The sequence below is a fragment of the Pituophis catenifer genome, unplaced genomic scaffold (genome assembly GCF_029215685.1).
Source record: "Pituophis catenifer annectens isolate HBS135680 unplaced genomic scaffold, rPitCat1.0.hap2 SCAF_1, whole genome shotgun sequence".
In the NCBI taxonomy this organism is placed as follows: domain Eukaryota; kingdom Metazoa; phylum Chordata; class Lepidosauria; order Squamata; family Colubridae; genus Pituophis; species Pituophis catenifer.
The window spans coordinates 69767816-69792460 of record NW_027256881.1 but is presented as its reverse complement, the minus strand read 5'-3'; the positions used below and the strand labels follow the sequence as shown (position 1 = coordinate 69792460).

The window sequence follows — 24645 nt, the reverse complement described above, 5'->3', positions numbered from 1 at the left end:
AAGAAGAAAAGTGATGCTCCATTCTGGGCTGATTTACTTAGAGATATGTTGTGCTGCAGCCTTCTAGATTTACAGTACATCTCTCAAATGTCAGCCAGCATGAGTAATTTGGAGGGTGCTAGGTTGGGGAAGGAATCCATTGCTCTGAACCATCACTGTTCCTACATGGAACTATACAGAATTACGCTATTCTGGGAGGATTCCATTTGTTTTCAGGGGAAAGGGTAATCATTTAGGTTCATCAAGCAAATATATAACATCAAATATATCATAGCCACCATGTCTTGTGTTGGTCAAATATTTCAGATCATATATGCATTTTATTGTTGGGTGGAAATTCAAGAAGAACCACACATGAGAAGACATATTTTAATATGTATGGAGGCATTTTTGTTGCTTGCTTTCCACATAAATTGTGGAATAGGTTTTGCAGGAAGATGTGACAAAAACTTAACAACTTCAACTGGTTGCTCTTTCCTTTGCTTTCATTAAGTCATTTTTATTTGGACTAGAGACACCGGGACAGTCAAAATGTTTTCCATTGATTAGCATTATGCATCCCAGCCTTAAGACATCTTTTCTTATTCTTTAATCTTGTTCATAAAAGATAAGAATTTCCTGCATTCTGGTATGCAACTGCTGCTTTTAGAGATGGGATTTTCCATAGTCATTCGGAGGTTAGAATGTATAACAGTATCTCACGTATATAAACATTAGTCTACAAATCTAATTTCTATCTCCACTAGATAACCTGACTATTTGGGGAAAACCTGGCAAGGTCAGACTTTGTTAATATTTGGATGGAAGATCACAGGAAATCTCAAGTCTATAGCTTAGATTGGGAAATTTTAACATTCCCGAAGACTGACAAGACTCTCACATATTATTGCTGGGAAAATGATGTGCCTGCAATCACTAGACTTTAGGCTTGATACCAAGGATTCTACATTTTACATGTGATATGGTTTTTGTGGCTCCTGCAAAGGTTAGGCCCACAAAGTATAGCTTTTTAGAATGGGCATATAGCTGTGGTGAAATTCAATTTTTTTTTTTTTTTTTACTACTGGTTCTGTGGGTGTGGCTTCGTGAGCATGGTTGGCTTGGTGGGCATGGCTTGGTGAGTGTGGCAGGGGAAGGATACTGCAAAAATCTCCATTTTGACCCCGCTCCAGGAGAAGGCTACTGCAAAATTCCCATTCCCTCCCCACTCTGGGGCCAGCCAGAGGTGGTATTTGCTGGTTCTTTGAACTACTCAAAATTTCCGTTACCGGTTCTCCAAACTACTCAAAATTTCCGCTACCGGTTCTTCAGAACCTGTCAGAACCTGTCAGAACCTGCTGGATTTCACCCCTGGCATATACTCTTTTTCTTTTGCCCTGTTTGTTTGTTGCCAGACTGAAATGAGCTAAGGATGAAATATTCACTTCAGATGCAGGATAAATAAATAAAAAATAATGAATCCACTCTCTCGTGGATTCTTCAAAACATATTTCGCACTATCTTTTGGAAACACTTTTAAAATTCTTTTGTCTGTAATGGAACATCGAGGCATGCCTAGTCTATGATACAGTTACATAGGGCACTGCTGCACTGCATATAAGTGAATATGTTCTAGAAAACACATAGTTGTTTTTCTCAGTATTTTCTCTGTGTTTTGTTTTTATAAAAACTATATGCGCCCCTCATTACGCCAGTCATTAAAGGTGACTGTATGTTATAGAATAAAACAAAAGTGATAGCATCAACAAACATACAAGAAATACATGACGTTCCTAAGGATCCCTATGCTAACTCAGAAAGAAATTCAAAAAACTGAAAAAGGATTATGAAATAAGCCTTTCTATTAAATTAAATTTAAATTTACTCCAAATTAAAAATGTGTAGTTAAAAATGAAGCTATAAAGAGACACTGACTATAGACATGTAATATAATTCTTTAAAATGTAAATCAGGTGTGGTTTAAGTGCATACCCCACCCCCAAATTGGACTATAATTCATAAAACATGCACAGATTTCAAATCCAACAACATCTGGAAAGCAAAACATTCTCCATCCCTGTTTTAATTCTTTTCTGCCTTGTTATTAACATCCATTGCCAGATCCCTTGACCATTAAAAATGAATCTATCTTCTATTTCAGCAATTATCTTCTAATAGGATTTGTATTATTATTTTTTTGTTTACATTGTAATTTATTTATTTTACATATAATATTTATACATTTATATTTATGTTTCAAATTTTTAAGCTGGCCAACTGTGACAACTCTGGAATTGCACTTGACTCTTTAGACTCCAGATAGCTCACCCAAAAATGATAACCATCCTAAAACATAAACCAGGTATTCATTATTAAAACATTTAAAATGTTAAAATTTAACAGGAAAACAGCAAGTCAAGCCATGAAGGCAGAATAAAATAACAGTCTTCATCACTTGAATCTCCAGAAGTATAAGGGATTCCTGGACCTCCCATAGAATATATCATAAGGGTGATGTGCCTTCCAACTTTACCTTTCTAAATTCCTGAACAGAGGGAGCCCAAAATATCGTTTCCAGGTTAATCTCACAGGATGGGCTGACTAGATTTGGAGAATATGGCCCCATAGGAAACATAGATGCAAGTCATGTAGGGCTTTATAAGTCAACCCTTTGATTTAGTTCATGGGGCATCCTGTCCAATACCAGCAATATACAGGAGCAAAGCTGCTGAAACAGCCCTTATTTGTCAGTATGCAGCTATCATATTCTGCACCATCTGAAGTTTCCAGATAGACATTAAAGACAGCCCTAACATATTGCAGTAACCCAGCCTCAAAGTAACAAGGACATGAATGATGGGCACTATAACATCCCTCTACCGAAAGGACTGTAATTTAATTTCACATACATTTATATCCCTACTTTAAGACACAGAACTCCAAGGTTTTTTTTTTTTAAATACAAAATGAAAATGAACATTTTTAGGTGCGTGATTCAATACTCCTGTTCTTCAATATCTTTTATTCTTAATTGTTTGTGATTTTAATTTCATTGTAAAATGAAAATGACTTATATTTTAGTATACAAAGAATTAATATGTGTTGTAGAAAATAAATATTATCAGTGTCAAGTATAATTTCTTTTAATCCGGTTTCTTTTAAGGAAGTAGATTCTGCTGATTACCAAACTTTTTTGGGCTATCTATTCTTTAGGGTCTTTGAAAAGCATTTTTCACTTGTAAATTAATGGGTAATTTGAATAAGTAGCTTTAAAGGTAAAAGTCTCCCCGCCCCGCACATGTGTGCTAGTCGTTTTCCAGTTCTAGAGGTGGTGCTCATCTCTGTTTCTAAGCCAAAGAATCACGGCTATCCGAAGACATCTCCGTGGTCATGTGGCCAGCATGACTCAATGGCAAAGGCGCATGGAGCACTGTTACCTTCCAACCAAAGTGGTCCCTAGTTTTCTACTTGCATTTTTACGTGCTTTCGAACTGCTAGGTTGGCAGAAGCTGGGACATGTAACGGGAGCTCACCCCTTTGGCGCTAGAGATTCGAACCACTGAACTGCCGACCTTCTGATCGACAAGCTTAGCATCTTAACTATCCACTTAACAACAAAATTTGTTTCTCTGAAATTTTCATCAAGCTTGCGTATATAAAATTCTAATGAATTTGCCCTCAGAAAAGTTCTGTGATGTATAATAGGGCAATATCATTGTTGGGATATTTTTGTTGAGATATATATATTTTGTTGAGAGCCAATTTGGTACAGTGGTTAAGGCATCAGGCTAGAAACCTGTGACTGAGTTCTAGTCCTGTATTAGGCACAAAACCAACCCAGTCCATTCACTCTAGTCTAGAATTAGTGCAGAGAAGAGCAACAAAGCTGATTAGGGCACTGGAAGCTAAAACACATGGAGGACAGTTGCAGGAATTGGGTATGTCTAGTTTAATGAAAAGAAGGACTAGAAGCAACTGGAATAAAGGGGAAACTTCCTGACAGAACAATTAATCAGTGGAACTATTTGCCTTCAGTGCTTCAACACTGCAGGTTTTTAAAAAGAGATTGGACAACCATTTGTCTGAAATGGTACAGGGTTTCCTGCTTGAACAGGGCGTTGGATTAGAAGACCTCCCAGCTCTCTTCCAACTCTGTTGTGCTGTTACCTGCTGCTATTACTCTGTCTCAGCTGTAAGGAGAAGACAATGGCAAACCACTTCTAAAAAAAACCTTGCCAAGAAAAAATGCAGGGACTTGTTCAGGCAGTCTCCAAGAATCAGACATGATTGAACAGAAGGAAAAGTTCTTTGTTAGAGCAATTTAAGGATACTAATGTTATAAGAAATAATTACTTTTAAAAATAGAGATTTAAATAAAAGTATAGCATGAATGGAAGATATTGGGTCACCAGGAAAGCTTTTATTGCTACCTATTTCTAAGTTATAGGTGAATCTGCAACTTTTTTCCCAAGCTTATTGCCTCATTGATGGCTCCATAAAGTAACCATAAGTGTAACACTGGTATGCCCATTAACTCCACAATCCTCTGCACCCAGGCAACTGAAACTAGCTGCTCTCACACTTCCAGAAAGCCAGATAGGGAGCAACATCTTTGCTTTCTAAGTAAACTAAGCCTGATAACATATATACTATAGAATGATTTTCAGCATATCCCTTTTAACAAGTGAGAACAAAACTTAAGTCATTTTGGAATCCTAGCCTCAAGAAAGGAAAGGGGAAATAAGAGGCTTTTCCTGAACAGAATCAAAAGTTTTCCTAGCCTTACCATTTTTAAAAAAGAGATTGGGGGAGATCAAAGATTGGTGGAAAAGGAAGAATGGAGGGGAGAAAAGTCCTGGATTGAGGTCCCAGAGACCTTCAGAAGTCAACTGAGATAAAGCCAACACTGAAAAGCACAAGGCGATTCTCTAGGTCTGCCTTGATTCATGATAAATAGAGCTATGTTAGTTTGTCTACAGAATAAAGCTGATAGAGGGAGCTCGGAAGTAAGATCAAGAAGCCCCAGTGATGCAGTGGTTAGAATGCAGTATTGTAGGCAAACCCTGCCCGCAGTCTGGAGTTCGATCCTGATCAGCTCAAGGTTGACTCAGCATTCCATCCTTCCAAGGTCATTAAAATGAGAACCCAGATTGGGGGTAATACACAAAATATTGTAACACACGCACACATCCAGAAAGTGCTTTAAAGAACTATGGGGCAATATGTAAGTCTAAGTGCTAGTGCTATTGATGTAGATAAAGGAATTAGGATGAATTGCTCCTAAGCTTCTGATTAAAAATTGGAAATCAGTGAGAAGTATTCAATAAACACTGAATGCAAGAGTAAGATGGATCAATAAGTTAGGATGCACTGTCTGGAGTTTGTGCTTTATTTTCTAGGGCTGCACCTGCTTATTTCTAGTAATTGTATCTAATAACCTTTGTGTATGATTTTGTCTAATGCATTTTGTGCAAACTCATTTTTTGTAATTGTGTTCAGTCTTAGTCTCTTTGAGCCATAAATCTGTTCATTATAGATTACTCTCCCCCACAGCATTTTATTGGGTATATTTAAGCCACTGTTTGTGATATTATTAGTACTTCATGCCATATTGCATTCACTTATAATTGTTTGGAGCATTTGACTACCTAATGTTAAAAATGTCCTGTTCAAGGCTGAACAAACACATCATAAACTGTTAACTGAGGAGGAGTATTTCAGCCAATTAAATAAACAGGCAAAGAGCCAGCAATGCAGATGCACACCCGTTTTGGGAAAGATGGAGAACAGGATGGGCAGGCACAGAACAGGGCAAGGACAGAACAGGAGCTACAATGTTCAGTCCAGAGTCCAGCATAGCACAGGTTCAAGGAAATGGGGTAAGGCAATGACAGAGAGGCAACCAAGGTTCATAGTTGCTGGTAAAACATCATGAAATCTGTTGCTTAGGCCATACACTGCTCAATAGATACTAGGCACAAAATTCTGAGTCAACGTAAGTAAACAAGGCTTACATTACTCATCTTTATGAAATGGTTGCTTTGTTTCTCCAATGTGCAGATCTGCATATGTCTCACTAGCAGATCTGCACATTGGGGAAACAAAACAAAACAACCATTTCATAAACACATGGCACAACCTAGGAGAATAAACCCATCAGGTCAAGATTCAGCAGCCCATCTGCATTTAAGAGACAAAGGCCACTCTTTTAAAGAAAACAAAATCCACATTTTGGACATAGAGGACTGCTGGTTTGAAAGGGGGGGGGGTCAAAGAGGCCATCTATGTCACAACTGAACAACTCTCTCTCAACAGAGAGGGATACAACATAATCTATCTCCAGTCTACAACAGTCATTTCAGCAATTCCAAGAAGACTCCAGTGCACTATATAGGTGACACTGAGGACACAGATAAACCTCCAAGTGGCCTCAATGACTCTTAAAACAGGGGTGTCAAACTTGCGGCCTGAGGGCCAGATGCGTCATGCGGTGGCCATGCCCATGCCCGGTTTAGCGGAGGGAAAAAAGTCATGATACATCACGTGACAATGCTGTGACAAAGCAAGTTTGACCCCCCCCTGTAAAAGAATGCAAATACCATACCATAATTGTAATACGAGTGTATGTTTATGCTATGTTTTGTAGTGTATAATTAGGTGCAAATAAGTGCAAATGAAAAGGCACATTTTGAAGTCATCAATTGCTTCCCCAAATGGCATAGTGCGCTTTCGCTGCCATTGTCCCTTATTCCTTCCAATGTGAGAGCAGAAAAATGATCGTGCTCAAGATCATTTTCATAGTAAAGTGATACATGCGGTATTGTGTGTCACATGACTTCTGCACTGAAAAACACTTTTATTACTTGATTTAACACTTGGCATAAAAGTAGACACAGAGTAAAATATTTTTAAAACGTGTGTATGCAACTTGCTCATTTTTGTGACTAGGAATATAATAGATTTTTAAGAAACATGGTATTGGGCTTGAGCCCATAAATACTTAGTTGTACAAAGGGAAACAAAATCTGAGTTCATAAAGTTCAGTAAAGTCTCTTGGCATTATTCTATTGCATAAGGATACTCAATAATTTTCCTTTAATTGTGAATTTAAAGCTGAGATCCACATATGATGCCACTTCAGGCTTGCTGCTTTGAAAATAAAAGGGTGCAGAATATACATCATTGAATCTAACATTCACCTTCTTTCTTTTGCTTTTTCTCAGGGGATGAGCGCTCCCATGATTGCACAACACCAGCAGAAGCTCAGACACAAGCTGGGATGGAAGCTGGTGGAAGAGGGAGCCCATGTTGCCAAACATGCTCCATGGTCCATCTTAAGAAAATCTTCTGGGGAGTAGTGGTGGTACTTGGCGTCTGCTCTTCCTGGTCAGGTTCAACCCAGCTAGCAAAACTGACCTTTAAGAAATTTGATGCACCCTTCACTTTGACGTGGTTTGCAACAAACTGGAACTTTTTATTCTTTCCTTTGTATTACATTGGACATGTTTGTAAATCAGCTGAAAAACAATCTCCCCAACAAAGATACGGGTAAGAGGGAGTTGTCATATTTTGCTGTGTTGTCACTTATTTCCTTCTTAGATGTTTCATTAAGCTATTTGGTAAAAAATAAGGGCTGTAAATCAGCGGTGAAATCTAAAATTTGTTACTACCGGTTCTGTGGGCATGGCTTGGTGGAGGGGTGGTGGTAATGTGACTGGGTGGGCATGGCCATTTTTTTTTTTTTACTTTTAAAACCATTTTTTCTACCACCTCTTCAGTGAAGAGGTGGTAAAAAAAATGCTTTCAAAAGGCTTTGACGATCCCAGCTGAGTTGCCTGATCGGCAGAGGCTTTTTTTCTTTTAAATGCCTCTGACGATCCAAGCTGAGTTGCCTGGTCAGCAGAGGCATTTAAAAGAAAAAAAGCCTCTGCCAATCAGGCAACTCAGCTGGGATCCTCAGAGCCTTTTGAAAGCATTTTTTTACAACCTCTTCGCTCTGAAGAGGTTGTAGAAAAAAATGCTTTTAAAAGCCTTTGACAATCCCAGCTAAACTGCGCGATCATCAGAGGCTTTTTTTTTTTACTTTTAAAAGCATTTTTTCGGCTGAAGAGGTTGTAGAAAAAATGCTTTTAAAAGTAAAAAAAAAAGCTTCTGATGATTGTGCAGCTCAGCTGGACATGGGGTGGGGGGCAGAGATTTTTGCTACCGGTTCTCCGAACCACCCACCTCTATTGCTGCCGGATCCGGTCCAAACTGGGAGCATTTCACCCCTGCTGTAAATTATTGGCCCAAATATTGGAAGGCAATAGATGGAAGATAAGGACATTGCAGAGGAAGGCAGAATTTATATTACACATTTCTATTAAAAATAAGTGAAATCTCTCTAAGTGAACATCTCTTATACTTTTTGTTGCTGTTGTTCATTTGTAATTGACCTAATTAAAACAATAATAAATAATTTAACTATCTTTTTCTTTATGGCAAAAGATAAGCTATAAGATAAAAATACCTTCTCTCTAATTGCCATAGACATCAGAAGAGTCACATGAATTTATTTTACCTAACGCCCATTTAAAGGTACCAATAGTCATTTAGTTTTAGTAGAAATATGTTATTTAATTCACAATGGTGGGTGCCCTGTTATAATTTTCCTCTTGAAGACCTGTTCTGACTTTTTTACACATCTTTGTGTTTAAACTAGACATGGATTAGATACAGTTTAGATATATTATATACTCTTTATAGTTCATCTATAGAGTTGATATACTCTATAAAATGAAAATGTGGCAACAAGAATGTCCTTTTATTGGTGCTGCTGCAAGTTTCCATCTATAAATGGGAGACTTGTCTAGATAATTTACAAGGTGCTTGGAAAGCTGTTCACATCCATCGGCAGATGTTTTATATTGAATTAAAGTGAGCAAGGTCAAATGAAGAGAAAAGCAGTGGTGGTGGAATTAACCATTATATAGTATATAATATGCACATAATGGTGGAAAAATATCCCTTCCACAATATGACAAGATTCAATTTTCAAATTAATACAAACTCTTTATGGTAAGGCTTACATGACTACAGTAAAGAGTTCATAGCATCTTGGGTTGATCAGAAAGAAGCAGTAGATGAGTAGTTTGTTTCTGGGCTCTATCTAAACATTGGACACTTGTATTCAGGAGCAATCCTCCCCTCAAAATTGCTTATGTGTTTTATTCTCATCACATGTATTGAGAAATATTGCTCTGGAAAACAATGTTTCACTGGAAGACTTGTGGAACTGATTCTTATAGGATTTGTATTGGAGTCCTATTAAGATTGATAGATTTTAGAAAACAGGAGATTGAAGTTAAAAGCCAGTGGCTCTGCTGTATCTTTTCTTGCTTCATTCCAAGCTTTTTAGTTTTAGGGGTTAATGCAGGAGTTCTCAAACTGTGGTTCATGGCTAACCAGAAGTCATCAACAACTTGCATGGCTGTCAAAGGTTTCTTCGAAAACTAATCAGGCTTATATAGGCAAAGTAGGAGTGCTCTCAAAATATCAACATTTTGAAGGTTTTGAAACAATGATTTCTGTTTTTGTGCTTATTCAATTGTTTTTTTGTCTAATGATTCAAGCCACTACGGAAGAGATAGCCCCAAGGAAAGGAAGTAAAATATTAAAAAGAAATGTGAATTTGAATTAATGTGTCTGAAAGGATGGCTTTTTGCATGGCTCCAAGGAAAAATACCTTGCAGCATTCAAATCCAAAAATGTACATATAACACAACATAACTTTTACCTGAACATATAGTACCAAGCAATTTATGTCCCTTCAACTTTATTGATCTTCAGCTTCCAGCTACCTTATCCAACATGAGCAATGATTAAAAATGTTACCATATTTTGTCAACATCTGGAAAGGCATTTCCTTGCTTGCAAATCCTAGGTCCACCAGAATACAGCTAGCTTTCCATATTTTATCTGCTTTGGTATACACTTAAATATTTTGGGAAATTTTACTACTGCCATTTATCATTTATTTTGCAACTGCAATAGGCAAACGTATATCATCACTGATGATTGGCCTTGTAAATGGCAATGATAAGAAAGTCAGTTTGGTGGCTAGTGTTTAGAAAGAGAGAGACCGTGAATTCTAGTCCCACCTTAGCCATAAAAGCCAGCTGGGTCAGTCTCTCTCTCAGCCCAATCCTCACAGGGTTGTTGTGGAGACATGAGGAGGAAGAAAGTATATTAGATATGTTTGTTGTCTGTCAGTATCATGATCTCTTGAGGAGGAATTTGTCCATCTATATTACAAATATATTCTATGGTTTGCTGTTTAGATAGCTTTAAAAGCAGATAGGACAAATAAGTGCTAAATGACTATAATTATTGATTAAAATAATGCCTCCATTTCAGTAGTATATTAAAATATATTTCTCATTTATAAGCATGGTCATCTGGTAGGCCCTTAACGTTTGTTTTATTCATTTGCATTCACTTAAGATGATATTTTTAAAAAGGCAGCATAATATGCAGTTAAACTAATTGGATGTTTTGTTAATTTTGAGGGGGTTTATGCTGCTGATGTGTTCTAAGATGGGATTTGTGGTTCTGTTTTTCGCAGACTGATTCAATAATTAATATCATAAAATGGAAAAAGAGAGCAACAAATATCAACCAATTGGCCTTTTTATTTGAAGGTACTCATGTTGTAAATTGCATTATCACATTCTGTAGGGAAAACGTACTGCTGTAATGAATGTGGTGAAGTTCCCTTTCAAAAGATTTACACACTGAAATATTTAGAAAGAAGTAGCTGATTTACGGAGAAGGTGCTGACTATGACTATCCCAGTAACGAGCAAAGAAATGTCAAAAAACGAAGCAGGAGAGGTGGGCCTTTACAAGAGGTATCTGTCTGTATCTTTTGGGCGTTGGTTTCCCTTTTTAGGAAGCTGCTGCAAATCAAGCATAACAAAGGTTAGACCATTGAGGGCCAGCCCGTAACCAGTGAATCTGGATAGCAAGCTGGGATCAGTGAAGGTAATTGCAGTACAGATTTTGTTACTTCATTATCTTAAGGGCTTAGATTTGTGCTAGTATGACATCCTGTGAGATCCAGAGATTCAGTGAGATCCTCACTGAAATAATTTCTCCAGAAAGCAATTGCTCATTCTTTCTCCTTTTTATTTTTTTCTCTTCAGTTTTTCTATAGGAGTCTGATTTTGTTATACAGGTATTTAAGGGACCACAATGCAGATCAGCAACTTGGACATTAAGTGAAGTGGTCATTAAGTGAAACTGAAACTCAGTTTTCCTTTGCTTTATAGAGCTGCGAAGTTCATAAATTTGACGACTGGTTGCAAAGTTTCTTTGTTGTAACTGTGAACAATCACTAAACAAGGGCAGTCTCTACATGAGGATTACATGTATATAATGAAATGTAATTCCACGACCTGGATGACTGAGAATTTCCATAAGATCCTTAGTCATTCTGGAAAAGTGACCTATACTTTAGCAATAGCAATAGCACTTAGAGTTATATACTGCTTCACAGTGCTTTACAGCCCTCTCTAAGCGGTTTAGAGTCAGCATATTGCCCCCAACAATTTGGGTCCTCATTTTACCCACTTCAGAAGGATGGAAGGCTGAGTCAACCTTAAGCCTGGTAAGAGTTGAACTGCCAAATTTCAGGCAGCCAGCAGGCAGCAGAAGTAGCCTCCAATACTGCGCTCCAACCACTGCGCCACTTAGCACATGATTCCCCCAGCAGGCCTGGCAACTGCAGGAAACAGGATTCCCCTCACACCTTCCTGACAAGGGACAATAAAGAGAGAAATTCTCTCAGTAAAATGGGTGGTTTCTGCATGCATAATGGCTCTTCCCAGAAGTTGCAGAGAGGATGGAAAAGGGTGGATAGAGGGCCTTCCTGGCCACCGGAATCAATCAGAGCCCATGCCACCAGATCTTGTATATCCATCCACATGCATCCCTTTACAACTGCGACCGGTTTCTTCCCTTCCCTGTATTCATTAGCACAAACTCTTGATTACTACAAAAACAAAATTGAACGGGCTTGGGCTGATTGATTTGATCTCAATTTCAAAATGGAACAATACAAACATGCTTTATGTTCATAGACTTGCCTTGTCTCTCTCTCTTTTACTTTAGGATACATCAATGGATCTTTCTTTCCCCTCTTTAATAGAAAGAATTTAAAAACTAAGAATTAACTTTGTATCGGCCAATATAAGGCTTGTTTATTGCCACAAACTATTATATTATTGTATCTCACTCCAATTATTTCTTAATGAAATTTGCTCTATGGGCATATACTGTATTTATTATCGAATGGGATAAGATGATCGCCCCTAGAGTCTTCTGAATTGCTTTTGGTATTTTTACCTAAAAACCAATGAAGCACTCAAATGAATGCTTTTTGAAAAATCTTAAATTATATTTGTAGTTTTTTTAAAAAATAAGACAATTTCATTATCTTCTTAAATCTTTTCTAGGCTTTGACATGTTGGCCTTTACTTTTGAGTTAATACACGCCATGTATAGGCTGGATAAAAACAACAAGATTTGAAATAAAGGGCATTGTTCATACTGATTGTTTTCTTTGGACTCTGAATATTTTGTGGGTACAGGCAAGTGAAGATAGAGGATTAAGTGGTATGTGTGTTGTGTTTATGCACACACATGCACATGTGTGCACATGTAGGAAAGGATGGTGATTTCGAAGGACACTGTCACCTGCTTTCCCTTTTGTTTGGGAGTAATCAGAAATTTAATTGTTCAAAATTTGTTCTGGTACCAAAAATGCTTATAGTTAAAAATACAAGTTTCTTTTAAAATTGACTGATTTATTAGATTTATAACTAGCTTTTAGGTTTTGATTTAGGCCTTAGATTTTAGCTATAAGGCTGCATTAGGATTAGATTTATAATCTGATTCAGGGGCTGAAGGGAGTATGTATGTAGTGTTCTCTCCTCCTATTTTACTCTGCAAAGACACCCTGTTCAATAGGTTGGTCTGAGAGAGAGTAATTGTTCCAAAGTTAGCCGGTCAGTTTTTACTTATTATTAATTCATTCAATCTCTATAGCTGCCCAACTCAACCAAGTGACTCTGGGTGGTTTACAATTCTAAAATTCTAAAACAATTAAAACAGTAAAAACATCCAGAAAAGTTTCCATGACTGAAGGTTTTTCACTCAGTCTTTGATCTGATCCATTGATGGTTAACAATGCAGTTGATACAGAATAGGTCAATCTTTAAGATGCTACAGATTCTTGATGTACTTCCTAAGGATCTACTGTTTTTTTCTTCTTTTAGGGAGTGTTGTCGGTTTTTTGGAGACAACGGCTTGACACTGAAGGCATTTTTTACCAAGGCAGCACCTTTTGGTGTTCTTTGGACACTCACGAACTACCTGTACTTACATGCAATAAAAAAAATAAACACTACGGATGTTTCCGTATTGTTCTGCTGCAACAAAGCTTTTGTGTTCTTGCTTTCGTGGATTGTTCTCAGGGACAGATTCATGGGAGTGAGGGTAAGTGGTTAATCTTTTTTCTATCATCACCAGCATTGGTACCAGTATACAACTTTTGCTTAAACATTTATAGCAGAGTGGTATAAATTATTTAATGTTATGCATTAAAAACTGATTTCATGTTATACTTCAAGGTTGTTCTTAAAATTGCTGCTACATTATCATTGTATCTTAGGTTTGGCTTTCTTTAAAAGTTAGTTAATTTTCCATCTTGAAACAGGTGATTCATTATTTCTGAAATAATTTTGGATGATGCATCACAACTGTGAGCAGTATACAGTATACAAACAATACAATACAAACAACAAAAATAACATAAATGGTAACAAATCCATCGTCCCTACTCTATCCCAAGGCCTGGAGGAAGAGCCAGGTTTTAAGAGCTTGTTTAAATAAACAAGATCAGGTTGGAGGTCTTATGAATTTCAGTCCTGATAACGATCTGACATATTAAAAGAGTTTATCTACAGAAGGCTTAGTGCAATGCTTGATGAATATTAATTGCACTTTCAGAGAACATGTTGAATTTGTATCTTTGAAATAGCTCAATGAAACTGAATAATATAAATATGAAATATTGTTCCCTTGACTCTGCTGGCTTCTTCTGAACGAATGCAAACAGGTTTTGAACTTTAAAGCTCTTCAGAGTTTTAAATAACAATAACAAAAAGATCCTCTCTCTTTATAAGTAGAAATATATAACCTCAAGATCCTAATCAGAGTGCCTCCCTCAAGAGACATTTTTTAGCCCTCTATCTAATTTTTATCATATCTTTCAAATTAGCCTGTTAAATCGGTTTGACTGTATCTTAGTTTTCTTTTCAAGTAACTTGCTACTTCATATTTTTTTTCTCTTAACATTTTGTTTGAGCTTATACTGTGAGTCAGCCTAAGGACTTACTATTATTAAAAAGCCTATCAGTGTTGAAAATAATAAAATAATATCATTTTCTATGATCACGAGGCCTCTGGCTAATTAATCAAATGTCATGAACTGTCCTTTCCTTTAAGTTTTATGCATTTTCATGATTGGTTTCCAATTGTTTCTCCATTTTTTAAAAAAATCTGGGTGCTGCTTCAGTGGATTGGCATTCATTCTTAATTATGATGATGGCAAAATTACAGAACAAGCATTGTGACATCACAACTTAAGCTATGCCCTTTTATATTTGTCTTGCTATGTTGCATGCAAGTACATAACAGCAGAGTCACATCACAGTATTGCATTGCACATTTTGACATTTGCCTCACTTGTCCTCTCACAGACTTTAGGGTGTATGAATGTAAAAAAAAATATTTCAGTTGAATAGCACATTGCTGTTCTGAGAGTTATAATTCTTTATCTGCCAAGTTACAGCAATAGTGAGAGGAAGCTCCTTCAAGTGAGGCAAACAAAGTGATAAAGAGAACTTTCTGATCTTAATGCCTCACTAGCTATTTAAAATAACATTTGTACAAATATTTTTATAATAAAGAACAAAGTGAGTTCACATTTACTTGATCTGTTTGACTTAGAAGGCCAAAAGGAAAACTATCTGCCTTTTAAAAAAGTAATGTTATTTAATTTGTAAACTCAGGAAATATAAGGATTTTTCATGCCAGGTATTACTGACATTAGGGGGTTCAAAGTCAAATAGTTACAAATGTTGCAGCTTTTTTGTGGTACTACTGTGATCGATACTGCACGAAGAGACTGCAAGATAGAGGTTTTTCCATGGGTTTGGGAGCTGAGAGACAATGGGATTAGCCAATTTGCTTGCAAACACAGCAAAGAAGTTTCAAGGACATAAGTTCACAAAGCCTCACTTTCTAATGGCTTTTTAAAATTGCTCATTAACTATCTCTAAGCTATTAGACACCTTCAGAATTACAAGTTTGAAAATGCTGAGTGAATCTGCCTTTAATCCTGAATAAAAGAAATTTTAATCATAAATTAAAGAATTTAAAGAATCTGAAATAAATAGCAAAAAGTTAAATAAGAATTTGACTCTAGAAAATTATAAATGGACAAAAATTGGAATATTTAAACTTTTACAGTAAGTTTGGAATTAATTATAAAGAACAAACAACTTCTGATGGGAAATAGATTCCGTTTTCATTTTTACAAGACACAGCAAAGCAATTGTTAGCAATTCCATGATTTTAAAAACTGAACACTAGTGGAGACTAATGTTTTAGGCAGAGGAAAACTTTCAAAATTGTAAAATGTTGCAAAACATTATAACAATGAAAATTCTAAAGGAGATCTTTGAAAAATGCAGTCAGAAATTGGCAACAATATCTGTAATGTGTGCTTCTATAGCTATCCAGAAATTATTATAGGCAAAATGACAAGTGTAGAACAAATTTTATCTGACAAGATAAATATAGTATTGGATTTACAAATGACAGGCTAAGAGAGACTATATTTTGCTCAATCTAAAAAGAAACTGGCTGACTTTTTAAAATTTAAAACAAATGACAAACCAAGATATTTACCTGGATATTTTCCTATTGGATTTACAAGAGGGTCTTGTTAAGCCCTTGAAGAATTCTGTACAATTGGACAAAGAAGAAATGATGAGAAATCAAATCCTACATTCTATTTGAACGAACTGTAGACTGTATCTATTAGAAGTAAAAAGAAGGAATATAAAGTTGGCTTATTTGATCAAGGTTAAAACAAGATATGTTATTATTTCTGGCAATTCTTTATGAAAAGATGGTACTTTATTGATTTGTCTATAGATAAGGGGTGAGATATGACATGAAGAGATAAATGTTTATAACCATAGAGGAAATGAAAAATCACTACATTTCAGTGAAATCAGCATATTCAATGTATTGTTTTGTATTACTTTTTCTAACAATCCTACTCCAGGCACCCTTTCTGAGGGCTCAGTGCCTCAAACATATAAATCTGATAATATACACAACTGTTCACAAACTAATATCTCAGTAATAGTATGTTGATATATAACTATAAAATGGAACTCCGGCTAATTTTGTTTTTTGTCTTTAGTAGCCTTTGGTTTAATCTCTCCAAAGGACGTAAGATGTATCTAGAATGTACTGAGTTAGGCTTATGAAAAAATTTCTTAGTGTGGCCTAAAGTCTTAGGAAAAAACACAGTTTAAAGGTGCCTTCTGTGTTACCAGGGGCTAGGCTAGGGGGGACTTTAGAGCCCATTAACATTTTCCTTCTGTGTATCCAAAACAGATTGTCGCTGCTATACTTGCTATTGCAGGGATAGTTATGATGACTTACGCAGATGGATTCCACAGTCATTCAGTTATTGGAATAGCACTTGTTGTGGGATCTGCGTCAACGTCAGCTCTTTATAAGGTAAGTATAGTAGTAGTCTTAAGGTTCATTAATCTACGGGTTTGAATTTTGGGTATACAGCCAAACATTGCATGACCAAATGTGTCCAAGTTCTATTTTCAGTTCAGTTCATCCTCTAAAGAGTCTTGTTTTCAAAGAGCTTCTACAGAACTAAAATTTCACATAGACTAGAGGTTGTTGAATCAGGTTGTTATTCCTATGACCTATGGGAACTAGTGTAGGCTTTCACAGCTGGTATCTGTTGGACAGTATTGGGCTTCAGGATCTACTGGCTGTTTCTAAACAACAGATTTCTTGATATTTCACCAGCAATGTAGACTGGCTGACTTTGTAGACTACCTTGCCTCTGAAAATGCCAGCCATAGTTGTTGGCAAAACTTCAGGAAATCTGTTATCTATACCACAGTCACTAAACCCTGATGCTCAACACTACTCAATCTATGGGACTTATTTAAAGAAAAATTGTTCACACTGACTGTATGTAAAAAAACAACAAAAAACTGTGTAAAGGAAGAGATCCTGGAGCTGCTGGTGGACCAAATTCTGCATTACTTCCACTTCTACAACTCAGAAAAGAGCTTAGAAGTTGGTTAGTGAAATCTGTTTATAAGATGCTGGTTTATAACACAATACATAATAATAGGATTAGATAAATCCACTTCTGTTGCTAATATGAAGAAGGAAAGTGAGTGCATGAAAGAAGGAGATTATCTTATCTACTGATTAGTAGAGATTTTTTCATCAAAATGAAAATGTTTTCACTTTGGGAGCAGGAAAAGGACAATAGATCATAAGGGATGGATAATTTCTGTTCCCCATTCATCCACTATGACAAAAAGTTCGAAATTAATCAAAAAATTATGTGATGTTGGTATTATTTGAAAAGCATGTGTGATTTGCACAACTGTGCTTTTATACAAGGAGAAAGTTAGATTGGATAAATTTTGAAGGAAGGGGAAGGAAGAGAGAACACCATTGCCTTATACCAAAGGAGTATTCCAGCATCTCTTCTTAGTCTTCAGTCTGGGTATATAATGACTCTACCATTAACAAATGGACATTGATGTTCATAAGAAATGCTTAGTTGGAAATTTTGGAGATTATAGTCTATATCATTTGGACACATTTTGCAATCGTGCTTTCATGAATTTCTTAGCATAAAAAAAAATTAAAGCAAAAATTTAGAATGAAAGTCATTCTACTCAATGGCCTTGTGATACAGGAATGGGTGGGTTACACATTATATTAATATGTAATATGCACTGATCACCTAGGGTATATTTGTTTATAAACCAAAAAGCAACTCTATTTATTAAGAATAAGAGATTTCAATGTATATGTAAGATATAAAAGTTGAAGAAATAATAAATATTTGGAATCTAGTAATTTATGGTTTAGATAATATAACATTCTTTCCTGAGAATTCAGTGAACATTATCAGGAACCCAAAGCCCAGTAAAGCTGATTTCAGTACTAATATAGATTTTGTTTTCTGTGTGCCAAGGACTGTTTAATAAGAGTTCAGTTACACATCAGACCCTGCAATGGAAGTGTCTGCCACCAACTGGTGATCTAAATATGTTCTCTAAAATCCTTTTCTTCCGTTGAAAGGCATGATTTCTTCTCAATGTTCTTCTCCATTGCCTACCTTCATTTAGTGACACAAAACAGGTTGTGCATATAGTACTCATTAGGTAACTCAAATATAAAGATTTCAAGCACATGCCTGGCCAGCATTCAGATTTGCCTGAACCTATTTATCTGTTAAGGGACGTGGTGGCTCAGTGACTAAGACACTGAGCTTGTCGATCGAAAGGTCGGCAGTTCAGCAGTTCGAATCCCTAGTGCTGCATAACGGGGTGAGCTCTCCTTTACTTGTCCCAGCTTCTGCCAACCTAGCAATTCGAAAGAATGTAAAAAATGCAAGTAGAAAAATAGGGACCATCTTTGATGGGAAGGTAACAGTGTTCCTTTGGCATTTGGCGTTTAGTCATCCCCGCCACATGACCACAGAGACGTCTTCAGACAGCTTTACCTTTACCTTTATATATCTGTAGTTCTATGACATGTGTTTGTGATAAATCAGAATACTGGTGAGATAACCAAAAGATTTAAAAAGTAACGTTAAAAGGCTGAAATGTTTTCCCCCCTTTTTAAAAGGAAACAAAATACAAATAAAAAAGTCCATATTAATTGACCATACAAAACTGGTTCTTGTATGTGAGTGTATGTAAAAATAGAAGTCAGGTTTTACATTAATATTCTATAAATGAAACTTGTTATAGCTTTTTTTAATATATTCTGAAATATATTATCTGAGAAGTACACGGGAGCAGCAACTCGTTCTATGCAATGGCATTTTGTTAGCACATTAATCCAACCCAAAGAAGAAAAAAACCCAAACAAACCATGAACCTCTACTGTTCCTTGTAACAATTTGCAGTCATTCTGCAGTTAAGAGCTGGAAAGAAAACAGAAACAGAGTGATCAAAGGATGTTATTAGGATAAGAATCATTTCAGCAAGAATTGTCCAAGCATTAATAATTTAGTTCTGTGTTTTATGTGCATGTATGAATAGGAGTAAGAATAGACTGAAGTAGCATATAAGTCCAAATAAATAAACAGATAAATAAATAGCAGTGACATGTCTAATTAATAGAAAAAGACATACAGTAAATTTTAAAGTACTGCTAGATGAACATTACACTGATTTTTTATTTAGCATATATTTCACTGGATATGCAACATAGGAATTACACTAATGACTGTGTTGTTGATGGGGAAGGCAGGGGAATAAAAGGCAGAGTGGCACAAGCAACAATGCAAAAATCAGGGCATAAGCCCTCTTTTCATCATGACGTTGCCTATGTATGTATATGTGAACAAGTACATACACATATACACTGCAGAGCTTGCAGTACAGTACTGCTTTCATCATTGGACACATCAAAAGCCTGTAGATGCCAGTCACTGACTGACATTGGTGATCTGGAAAATGTTCAAAGCAGGGTCTTCACCTGCAGTTAGTCAGAGCCACTTTGATACTCTCTGTTTAAAGTTCTATATAAAGAAACAGGAAGTTATAGTGCTAACATTGCTGCAGGGTCCATAATACTTTATTTTCTCTGTGTTATGTTGTATCGGTATGTGTGTCTGTATAGTTCTTGGTATTTGTTGAGCTTGGTTGTTTCCTTGCAGACATTTCATTACCAGGCCAGGTAACATCATCAATATAATAACCAATAAAAATATCAAGCAATAGAAAAATCAAGCTCAGCAAACACCAAGAAACCAAGAGTTTGGTCCTCTGCTATTTGTGTAACACAGCGAACTACAAATGCCAGTGCCAGCAACTTTTTCTTTGTCATACAAGCATTTAAGCTCCACCCTTATATAGAGATCCATAATATACCCCTATTATGTGAAAAAAATCTGTGACTGCAATGATTAGTATTTGCCACGGGGGCCTATCATTAGCAAGGGGGTATACAGGCAGTGGTGAAATGCTACTGGTTCACATCAGTTCGGGCAAACCGGTAGCAGTGACAGCATGAGGCTCCGCCCACTCACCCGAATGTCATTACTTCCTGTTTTTAACCAGGAAGTAACCTGTTTTTGACCCTCTGCACATGTGCAGGCTTTGCGCATGTGCAGAGGGACTTACGAACCGGTAAAGAAGGTAAGAAGATTTCACCCCTGTATACAGGTAAATATTGGTAAAGGTTGTTCAATTAAGTTCATTAGGTGAACCGCTCAATTTCTTTTTAAAGGTGGGATTTATTTCAGTGAAATAAGCTGCAGTAGGTCTGCTTTTTGGACCAAGTGGCTGGCATTCAATGATCCGAAAAGCGGATCCTGCACAATAGTTTATGCTTTTCAAATTGTTTTTCTCTTTCTGTTACAGGTTTTATTTAAGCTTCTCCTGGGTAGTGCTAAATATGGAGAAGCTGCCTTATTTTTGTCAGTGTTAGCTGTTTTCAATATCCTTTTTGTTACCTGTATTCCTGTCATCCTTTACTTTACCAAAGTTGAATACTGGAGTTCTTTTGATGCCATTCCTTGGGGAAGCATTTGTGGATTTTCAGTCCTATTATTGAGTAAGTAAATGTTGCTTAATTATAATGACGGCATCCTTGTAAACAATTATATTGGATAGTCTTAAGAAAAAGAGACTGCAGATCATGCTTAAAACCTACTTAATCAAATCTAATTTAATCTAATTTTATGCAATCTGAGGGTTTTTTTGTTTAAAATGATGCCACTATTCCTAAAATATTAACAATGGTTTCTCATGTTGCCTAGCAGCTATTGAGAAGTACATTGCTTCCAAAACTAAGTTTAGTATATTGCCATCATATCTAACAATCATTGTAATTTTATACTCCATAATTTGACTAATATGGTTGTTCTAAACCTGACATTTTAAAGACTGCTGCAAGTGTTTTATCTAAAAGGAAAGGTTAACCTGTCACACCGATAGTAATTTGGTGAATAAAATATATAATAATGAATGCAATATGTTGTATTGGTAACTATTATATCCTTTTAAATTTGCATTTAATAGATTATCTGACATTTAATAGATTATTAGATAGAATTAGACCTTGAGAAAATATATTTGAAGGAAAATATACTAGCACTCTTCAGGCACCTGACAGGTTGTCACATAGAAGAAAATCGGGGCCTCTTTTCATTTGTTCCCAGAATGTAGGACAGGGCCATGGTGGCTAATATTGTTAGGATGCTGAGTCAAAAGACCATTAAGAGGTTGACAGTTTAGCAGTTTGAAACCCAAGGCTGAGCCACGTGATAGAATGATCACCCATCAATTTGCCCTAGCTCCTGCCCACCTAGTAGTTTGAAAGGATATGAATGCAAGTAAATAAACAGGTACCACTTTGGTGCGAAGATAACATAGACATGCAAGGAGCCCCCTTGGCTTCCCATGGGCAACGGTTGTGTCACCAGCTAATCCTTTCAACCCGGAAGCATGTTGATATGTGCTTCGGACACAAATGTAGTAGTAGAACATGGAATGGACAAGTTGCAAGAAAGAAGATTCTCACAGAATGCTAGAAAAAAGTTCCTAATAGTAACTAATGGTTTGAAAGTGGAACAAATAATCACAACACCTCCTTGGCTACCCTCCACTGGACAGGCTGAAATTAACATTTGTCAGAATTTTTTAATGTGAATTCTTACATTGAGCAGGGGGTTAGACTTAGTATTATCAAGGAAGACTTCTTTCAACTTTAGGAATATTTAATTCTAACATCACTTATTAGAAAAGTTTGATTCCCATCAGCCATGCGCTCTGGTGCAATGACTTACACAAAAACTTTCAATGACAACATAATGGTTCTCATAATGTATTGGTAAGCAAGATGAAAGTAGTTCTCTTCTAAAATTATCTATGTTAGTGGCCTTTAAAATGCAAGCAAGTGCTGTGTAGAGTATTTCCTTTTGACTGAAATGAAACTCCCGTTATTTAATCTTTACAAATACTGCTTATGTAAAACTATTGTGTAATTCCTGATATTCTTCTATCCATATAAAAGGATTAAGTGCAGCAACAAGGTAGGTATACATTATGGGTACATTGTAAAATAGACAAATTAGTCAATTAAAAACTATTTTCACCATAAATACATGCAGTTTGAATGCCTTCTGAAGTAAATTTATTTTGGGAAGACAGAATGTACAGGTTTGAATAAAATAAGTAAGAGCAGTTCTACAATGCATATCTGGCACTGGATCCAGGTGTGTTCCTTGGCATGGCAGTTTCAGAACTACTGTATTTTGATTTTATTTGCAAAGGTTCATATCAATCTAAATGTGGCTGCTTAAAATAAACTGGTTAAAGCTGTAAAAAGCAGATTTAGTACCAAAATAAAAGTAATTCTAAAATGGAAAATGTTATTTCTTATTTCAGCATTCAATATTATATTAAATTTTGGGATTGCTATTACATATCCTACCTTGATATCTCTCGGGATTGTACTAAGCGTACCTGTAAATGCTAGTAAGTATACTTCTTATTAAATCATATAAACATGCATGTACAGGCTGATTAACAAATGATATATAAATCAAGATGTACATGTTTTATATGTAAAGTAGAATACATTGTATTTAAATAACCAGAGCTTTATTTTAGCAAATGCTTACTACTTTCAATTTCATAACATTAGCCTTTTATAGCATTAACCTTTACAGTAAAGGTTAATTTGTCTAAAATATTGATTTCAAGATTATTTGCAGTTTTTCTCTCGATACAGTATTGAACCTTAGAGCATCACCCATTTGTTTCAGGAGACAAACAACAGGAAAATCCCTTAGTGATTGTTCTCATGTGGAGTTTGGAAAGTGATGATTTGAAGTAGTAATTTCCTACTTCATAATGTCAAAATATTCATATTTTGTTTATGAATCAAATGTTTAGCAAAATAATTTATCTTCTTTTCCTTTGGTGTGTATCTGGCCAGTTCCTATTGGCTGCTTCTGGTTACAAAATTCTTCCCTTGGTGACATCTAGGTGTGTGTTGGATGGTTGTGTCATTTAGCTTTCTAGGAAGCTGCCTACATCATGACAACCATCTCCATTGTGGCATTTTTGGAAGCACAAATTAGAGGTCCATATATTTTTGTGTGCTCTTGCGAAGTAGTGTTTGATCTCATTCAAAATGTGGGTTTGATAATCTTAAACAGCACTTTAAAGAACATTAGAATATTACTCTCTAAAAATAAGTTTAGCACTCTGCATAGAAAGTCAATTTGTCTGGAATGGTATTGTTTCTAAAGTATAGAGTACCCTGCTGCTACTTCAAAGGAGGAGGCATACTTGTTAAGTTTTTAAAATTTGCTCAGTCTATAGACTTGATTGCTCAATTTCGCATCTTAAACTTTGTTGATAATAGTTGCCATAATGACAAGTGGTATGATTACGTGTCACATCCACCAGCAATTTCCAGAAGCTGCCAGATAAGGAATTACTATAGATTGGGAGTTATGGCAAGTATACAGTTCCTACTCAGAGATTCTACTTGGTTATGAAGACCAAGATCACAACAAAAATCAGTCTGCACTAGTGCCCTTCTTTTATATAGCAGGAGAGTTGGTGGACAAGAATCTTAGAGCAATGATAAATCTTATCTGTAAGCTGCCCAGACCCACTTTATAGGGGAAATGGGCAACAAAAAAATTTAACAAATTAAAAAAAAATTGACAATCTTTAAAGCATTATTTGTGTTGTCTGCAAAACAAGGACACTTTGATGCAAGGTGAAACTAGCTCAGAGCTAACCCAAGTGGAATGTAGAGCTTCAGTAGTCTGGTAGCCTTCACCTGGCAACTTAATAGACCTTTCAAAGAAGAGAAGTCAGACACCTCAGTCAGTTGATAAATGCCTGATTCCACTAGTAATGTTCAGCTTCATATGACTTGGCTGCATTTATAGGCTCTTGGTTTGTGAGAATGAAATCCAAATCTTTTGCTATTGCATATGTACTACTTCAATATGTTTTATTCCATCTTTAATGTTATCTGTTCAATATTTTATGCAGTTGTTGATCACTACTCGAGTGATATCGTCTTCAACAGTGTCCGTGTAATTGCCATTGTCATAATTGGCTTGGGCTTCCTCCTGCTGCTTCTACCAGAGGAGTGGGATGAGTGGTTAATAAAACTCCTTACCCGCCTCAAAGTACGAAAGAAGGAAGAAATTCCAGAGGGAAACGGAGACATTGTTTCAGGATTGCAAAATAAAAGTAGAAGAACGCGCCCCTCCATGTCATCATTCACACATTAA

General features: G+C 36.1%; 1 protein-coding gene across 1 annotated transcript in view; it reads left to right on the top strand.

The window, feature by feature from the left end:
* Positions 1–24645, top strand: part of SLC35F3 (solute carrier family 35 member F3) — a 118908-nt gene extending 94263 nt beyond the window's left edge. Inside the window, exons 3-8 of the mRNA XM_070950813.1 lie at positions 7203–7527; positions 13295–13514; positions 16713–16838; positions 20744–20936; positions 22772–22861; positions 24401–24645. Coding sequence (XP_070806914.1) covers positions 7203–7527; positions 13295–13514; positions 16713–16838; positions 20744–20936; positions 22772–22861; positions 24401–24645 — 1199 coding nt within the window. The remainder of the gene's footprint in view (positions 1–7202; positions 7528–13294; positions 13515–16712; positions 16839–20743; positions 20937–22771; positions 22862–24400) is intronic.